Source organism: Montipora capricornis, chromosome 4, assembly GCF_036669925.1.
Source record: "Montipora capricornis isolate CH-2021 chromosome 4, ASM3666992v2, whole genome shotgun sequence".
Lineage (NCBI taxonomy): Eukaryota > Metazoa > Cnidaria > Anthozoa > Scleractinia > Acroporidae > Montipora > Montipora capricornis.
Window position 1 is genome coordinate 15,119,277 of NC_090886.1, and position 7,500 is coordinate 15,126,776.

Below are 7,500 nucleotides of genomic sequence, written 5' to 3' on the forward strand. Positions count from 1 at the left end.
ATTAAAAATCTCATTTTTTTTTTTTCATGCTGACAAGATACAAAACATACCTGCAAGCTGTGTAACGAGATTGACAAATGCTTTCAAACAATGACCAGTGTCTGTAAAGAGATAGTCGTAATCTGCATTGTTCTGTTAAGGGCATTGCAGGTTGCAAAAGTTCCTGCAAAGTACGATCACCTTTCTGAATCACTCAAGGTTTAAAATGTGACAATTACTGTGTAGCCCAGACTGTGGTGAGGGTGGTTCAAATCTCGTTCTTTGTGCCACCAATTGGATTTGTCTTCTCTGGCCCCCAATTCAACCCCACAATGGTAGTTAAATAGCCTCCTCGCTGTCTTCAACTCTTGTGTTGATTTAAATCCTACTTTCCATACAAAAAGCTCCACAAGCTTAAAATATGACCATGAATGAATACTATTTCTTTATTTAGGTGCGTTCGATTGACCATATTCCGGAATAGGAATACATGGAATATAAGTTAGAAATCCTTTGCTTTCAAGGAGATTCACATTAAAATTGTCTAACGTCTGCTAAAATGCTATTTTAAACATATTTTTATTATCCTTGCTGCTTTGAAACGCATCAAACATCACTCAACGTAATCTTATTCTGGTATAGGGTTAATCGAACGCGCCCTTAGTTTTGTGACAATATTGGGGTGATTTACCTGACATGAAAACAAACTAAGTTTACAGTGATGCTTGTGGTGCCATAATGGTATAGACATCATTAGAAATAGGTAAAGAGGAGTAAGGCAAATTCTCTTGGCCACTTTCCCATTACAACTGTATTGAAGTGAAGTAAAGCTATTATAGTCTCTCCACTCGGGGCTTATCAGGACTAATTTACAATACTTTGCGGGGGACTTCGGCCAGACTGCTTGTTATGCAGTTTACAATTAATTTTGCGAAGTGAGAGATGCCCCCGTGCAGATAAGGTCAGACCACAACACCTGGGACTATACGTCCCCTACTCTTATCGAACAGTGAGTGGGTTCTTTAACGTCCCATATTATTTGACCTCTGGTTTACAGTTCTTATCCGAGAATTTAAGAACAAGGAACATGTGGCAAATCTGTAGAAGACATAGTAAATTTTAGCTATAACATAATAAGGCCTCTTCCAATACCAATAAAACAAAAAGGTGGTTCATTTATGAAAAACCCCACAAGTTATATTACATGGAGAACTTTAAAAAACCCTTTACCCATTGACCTTTGGGAGTGAGACTTTACTCTGTCTAATGACAGACGATATGGAGGGCAGTTCAGGAGTTAAAGTGGTACTACGATGAAAAAATCAGCTCTCGTTTTTCTTCACATTTCAAATGTATTTGCGTAGATTGCTCAATAGGCAGAAATTTTTGTAGTAATTTCAAGAGGATGGCTATTTATTTGAACTCCACATTTTAAATTTAACATTCAAACACTGCATTTTTAGGCTAGTTACTAAATGACGTCACTTTCTCCTCGATCTAGATCACTGAAAGCTTATCAGTCGGAACCGCACCAAGTAATTGCGGACCATTAAATTAATTTTTAAAAAGTGGAGTTCAAATGAATAGCCTTCCTTTTGAAATTACTACAAAAAATTCCGCCTATTGAGCAACCAACGCAAATGCTTACAAAACGTGAAGAAAAACGAGAGCTGATTTTTTCATTGTAGTACCACTTTGTTTTCTGGTAAAATTCTAGGTCTCTAATAATCAGGTACAAAGGATACTCTGTATCAAAGCCAATCTTTAGGCAGTTTATAGATGTCCCGTTTTCATCTGTGCCATGATTGTGTCTCATCACATGCTCATGGAGGTTTTGAGCATCTGTTACATACTTGTCACTAAATGGATAAGAGAAATAACTATACATTATACAAAAACAGTGTGCCAAAAAGGGTTGTTCAAAACAAAATCTGATCATGTTGACTCAACTGATGCAAACTTTTTGTGACAGATTTATCAAACTTTTATCTTGAAAAACTCTTGTTTGCATATTTCTTTAAGCAGTACAACACAGTGGCAGATACTCTGAGTTCAAATCTCACTTTGGTACCAGTATACCCATTCTCATCACCAGAGCCTCGGATCGACCCAAGGCTCTGGGAAACTCTATGTAGGAGAACACGCACCGTACATGTAGGTTTCTCATAGTCAAAAATTGGCTATTTGAACCTTACGGCACCTGCTCACTCCTCGTGCTAACATGAATGCACCAATTAGAGACACTTTTGATTGTTCTTCACGAAAACCAATAAGAGGACACTTTGCTTCAGGGTTCCCCAGAGCTCTTCTCTTCACTGAGGGAGAGAAGAGCTCTGGGATGGAGATTGCAGTATACCCAACTGTATTTATCTTAGATGGTCCTTTAACAAATTTTACATATTGTTGTGATCTGTCCTCTGTGGTATATCATGGTTGGGAGGGTAAATGCTTACTGATACTAACTAGTCTACACCAAACTACATACTTTAAAATCTGAGGATCAACAAAGATATGATAATGATGATAATAATGATGACATTGTTAACAGTCAACAGGTTAGTTTCTAAATGTCATTATGTTTATTAGAATTTTTAAAATCTATACACACACCTGCACCTGTACATACACTACATCGTTGCAAGGCATGAATTCTCCAAGTTGCTTTTAGTAGAGTTTGTAAAAATTTGTGCAAGCCAGCGAGCCATGAGAACAAACTCGCAGTTAATGAAAGCTAACCATTGTAAAATGGATGCTTAGACTTAGATGCAGGTCAACATGCTAGTCATGCAAGCCACGCAAGTCAACATGCGTGACTAACATGACTCACATGGCTTGCTGGCTCGCAGTTTGTCAAGACCCCTTTTAGTATCCTACCTGTCAATTCTTTCATAAAGATACTGATGTGTCAGGCCAATGGCTGCCCACCATAACAAGTCATTGCTATCTTTGCTCATTTTCCATGCCAATTCATACATTGTTAAGGCCGCCTGAAAAACGTGCAAATAATTTTATTGTATTACATGGCTAGGCTTTCCACCCTACATTTCTTTGAATGTGCTTGGTATACAATATTAACTACAGAATTACGAAATGAGCAAAAATACAAAATCTAACTTTAGTTTTTCAAATAAGGATTCAATAATTTCTTGTGCAATCATTGGCTAGTTGTTATTATTGACAAAATGCAAAGTTGACACCATCAGCACGCATGGATAAAAAAACCTGTTTCCACGTGCAAAGTTACTTCTTTCAAGCTTTCTAGAATTCTCTATTTTCGAATTCCCCATAATACACTTTGTTTGCCCCCCAAATTTTGCATAAACTATTGTTTTCAAATGCTCTTGGGGACACTGCATATTCCCAAGAGCATTTGAAAACAATGCTAAATATGCAAAATTTGCAGGGCAAACAAAGTGTATTATGGGGAATTCGAAAATAGAGAATAGGGATTTAATCATCATCAGTTTTTGGATTTAAAATTCATGGATCCTGAACCTCACTTTCAACTCTGTTATGATGCAATATGATCAATTTAATTGCAAACTATGATAAATACTACACCTAGAATATACCAATGTTGGAATTTCTCTTTCTGAAGATAGTGCATGTAGTAAGAATTTGTAAATCTCAGTTCAACAACTTACAGCACTTCCATGAAAGGCATACGCATAATACTGGTATAAAATTTCCTGCCTGCAGTATAAGGAAGATAAATATGAACCAAAAAGAAATAAAAATCACTGGTAGTTCTGTCAGCTTTCAAGGGTTGGTATCGATGGAAGCTGACGGTGCTTGGTTTTACAGTTAATTAATGCTATTATAATAGCTACAAGGATCAGAACAGGATCAGAACAGACGTTAAGGTCACCAAGGATCGAACTGGGGTCCTCTTGCTCAGAAAGCCGTGCACTAACCAACTGAGCGTAATACGCCTGCTCCTAAGATTAGAAGACTTTTCCAACTGTTTTCTGCTGACACACAAAGCTGCTGGGAATAATCTGTAAGATGCTGGTAACGACGTGGCCGAATTCGGATAAGTGTCGACGCTGATTGCTGTAGTTAGACTTGGTTGGTCTTCAGGGGCTTACCAGCTCATACAGAATCCAACAGACTAGACTTGAACAAACTCAAGACTTAATTACATTCTCCTTTAATAGCTAAATCACAGTGCTTATATACATAATGGTAGCTAGCTGAACGTGATTAAATATATGAGGGAGTATACGATGTTCCGTCTAATTCGTACGTGAGCATAACGACTTACTTACTTATCAATACATACGTAAATCCTGAGGAACTAGGCGTTTAGAATCCTACATGAAATCCTAGTAGAAGAAAGGACTAGTTCCTATGATGTAATACGTTGGCTTTGTATGCAACACGTAAACAGCATTATTTGCACGTTTGATTGAGCAACAATACAAATGTACTTCCAATTCGTATCAAGCGAATAACTGATCTACTTATAGTTCAACAGGTCACGTTAGCGAAGTGTCACGCTTTCCTTAACTTTACTACAAATCTATACCAGGCTTCTCCAGCTTTGTTGTTAAAGTGGTTATAGTCATGTGCCATAACACTGCAATGCATGCGACAACAACTTACGACAGGCCCACGACATGATTTACGATTGTTGTGTACGTCAGAAAAAATGTCGTAGCATTTTAAAACATGCGGCAATAGTAAGTCATGACGTAGGCCTGTCGTGAGCTTGTCGAAAGCGACAAAAATCGTGCCGTGTAAATTGGCCCTTACAATGGTCTCCTAATGTTCAAACTTTCACATTTGACAACTATACGTAAATTACATGTACATCAACTCAACAACCCATACAATGGTGTTAAACTTACAACCATGCAAACTTTGCAAGGAGGCGTGACTGTCGTTGAAATTTGCACACCCTGATTGGCAGATAACTTGTAAACAATTTTTTTAGGTGGCCACAGTAAGGCACGTTGCACTGTAATTCGAGAAGCCAAGTAACTATTTTCAACCATTTCAGCCAAATTGGAAGCTATAATGATATTTAAAACCCATTGACACCTAAACCGGCCTCAACCGGCCGCGCGCGATGACCCCTGAAATACCTAAACCGGCCTCAACCGGCCGTACAAAATGGCGTCTTGATCAGAGTCGATCTTAGGCCTCTACCCAGTCTCCCTTAGGAAATCTCTATTTTTTGTTGTTATGGAGATTTAGTAGGATAATTGACCAATCATTTGCCGTGTTGTGAGCATATTTTGACAGCTGATAAGAGACCTCACAAGGGCTAGTTTTTTGCCCTTTCGACCGCGCGATCAAATTACGCGGAGACAACAGGCGATGCGCCCAATTACGCATCAAACGATGAGGATATTCATGCTTTTTTTTTCTGATTCGGAGGATCTAGGGATCTAAGGGATCTTTTATGGTTTTCCTGTAAGAGGAGGGGTGACTAGGGACAACAATTTTGATTTAGATGACTTTAAAAGTGACGAAGAAGACGGTGAAAACCAAGCGACCGATGATAAACATGAAGCTCGCTGGAATGATCAGGTCGATAATATTCAAATTCCAGATTTCGTGGCAGCTACTGCTCTTTATTTCGTTTTAGATAATCGTAATGAATTAAATATTTTTCTTAGTTTTCATAGGAGATGATCTATGGGAATTAATGGTAAACGAAACGAGTAGGTATGCCTGTCAAAAACTCTTAAAATCCCCGAGCGCATTGCCCTTTTTTCATGCAGTAAGCCGCGCAGAATTAAAGGCCTTCGTAGCAATTAACGTCATAATGGGCATTGATTAGCTCCCGAATTTAGCTTTATATTGATCAACCGATGGATTTTTTGCAAATAACAAGTCTTTTTTTTCCTAAAACAAATTTGTAATCGAAGGAATTTTCGCCTTCGGTATACCTCGGAAGATCGGTATCTTCAACAAATAAATCAATCCGATCGTGCGTTTATATTCTGCAAATGCGAGAAAACTTCCAGCGATTTTCTCTGTTGTTTTTCTTGTGTTGTGTAAGTTATCTTTCAGTCAAAGTTTTCGAAAGAGCATTTTTGTACACAATTTGACCTTGTTTGTTCTCTCATGAAACATGATAGTGATCAATTAACTAAATTAATCTTGCAGTTTTGTGTATTTTGACAAGCAGAAAACACGTGGTGAAATTTTGTTCGGCAGTGGCATTTTTTCCCTTTTTTTTGCACTTATACCTGCAAGAAAACAAAGTGATTGGAATAAATTTCAAACAATTTTTATCCATTGAGTGGTTAGACTTAACTGTAAATTGCATAAGGCATATTTTGAGTTATAATAAATATTTTTCAAGCGCTTTGTTTAGTTAGCGATCAAAAACTTTCTTGATTGCTTAACGCGCGCTGCTTCGAAAAATTCTACCTTTACATTTTCAGTTGAGCCTTAGGACGTGTTTTGAATCACTTTTTAGCAATATTTTTACATCATCTGGAAGTTCACTGTTTCTTCTTCAAGGTGAACTTAATTCTAGAACTCAGCATCTTGTGTACATTTACTGCGCATAAGGTTTGTTTTTAACGCTCTCTTTCCAATGCAAAACCTCGAAAATTTCCCAAGTTATCTTGCCCAACAAAACAGCGCACGCGAACGAATCATTGGGTTAAAACACATTAGACCACAAATCATAGCCTACATGAATGTTTCCCATGGGAAAAAGATAAAAATAATGAAACACCTTCATAATACAAAAAGGTATGGCTTTGGTTTGCTAAGTCAAGCTTGGTTACATAGTTGAAAACAATGATCAACCAAACCAATAAAAAGCTTTTTTTCCCCCAACAGAACAAGAAAATACCCCAACCATTCAGAAAAGGTTTGTCCAAATAGTACAGAACTTAATAAACTACTGCAATAAAGTTTCATAAACTAAAGAGGAGAATCTCACCTGTTCTGGTGCCAGCGCCTTTTTGACTGTCGTTTTGAAAGAGGAGAGTCCTGAAAAAAATCCAATTTTCGTCATAATTTATTGTATAAAGGATGCCAGGTTGAGAGTTTGAGTGAGTAGTAACTTAATATCATGATGATGTAATCCCAGTGATGCAGCCGGAACCATATGGTCAGCATGTGTACTTTAGGAGTCAGTCTGAGAATAATTACCGGTATGTAGTTTTATGAATGAGGAGCAGCGATGGCAGAGTGATTATTGAGAGCGCTTCCCTCCCACGAATGTGGCCTGGGTTCAATTCCCAGACTTGGCGTGCCATGTTGTTGCTTCTCCACTCAGCTCCAGGTCTTTGTCTTCCAGTTTTCCACTCTCCTCAAAGACCATTGTATGACTTTATTAACTTTGTTTGAATAGACTACCCCAGTGCTAGAAACAGTTGACACATATCGTATTCACTACGATACGATGCAATATGATTTGATGTGTGCACAACCAAATGACGCTAATTTAGGCAGCAGTGCAGTGCACTACTTACTCCATCTGCAGTTCTCCTTCGTTTTGAGGAAGGTTCAGATCCCTCTTCATCAGACTCTTCAAATTCATCCTCAAAAAAT

General features: G+C 38.0%; 1 protein-coding gene across 1 annotated transcript in view; it reads right to left on the bottom strand.

The window, feature by feature from the left end:
- Positions 1 to 7,500, bottom strand: part of LOC138045634 (cell division control protein 45 homolog) — a 23,939-nt gene that overhangs the window by 8,584 nt on the left and 7,855 nt on the right. The window contains exons 6-11 of the mRNA XM_068892199.1: positions 7,422 to 7,490; positions 6,887 to 6,936; positions 3,624 to 3,672; positions 2,854 to 2,966; positions 1,725 to 1,838; positions 51 to 122 (exon numbers count right to left, since the gene is read on the bottom strand). Of these exons, the coding sequence (XP_068748300.1) occupies positions 51 to 122; positions 1,725 to 1,838; positions 2,854 to 2,966; positions 3,624 to 3,672; positions 6,887 to 6,936; positions 7,422 to 7,490 (467 nt within the window). The remainder of the gene's footprint in view (positions 1 to 50; positions 123 to 1,724; positions 1,839 to 2,853; positions 2,967 to 3,623; positions 3,673 to 6,886; positions 6,937 to 7,421; positions 7,491 to 7,500) is intronic.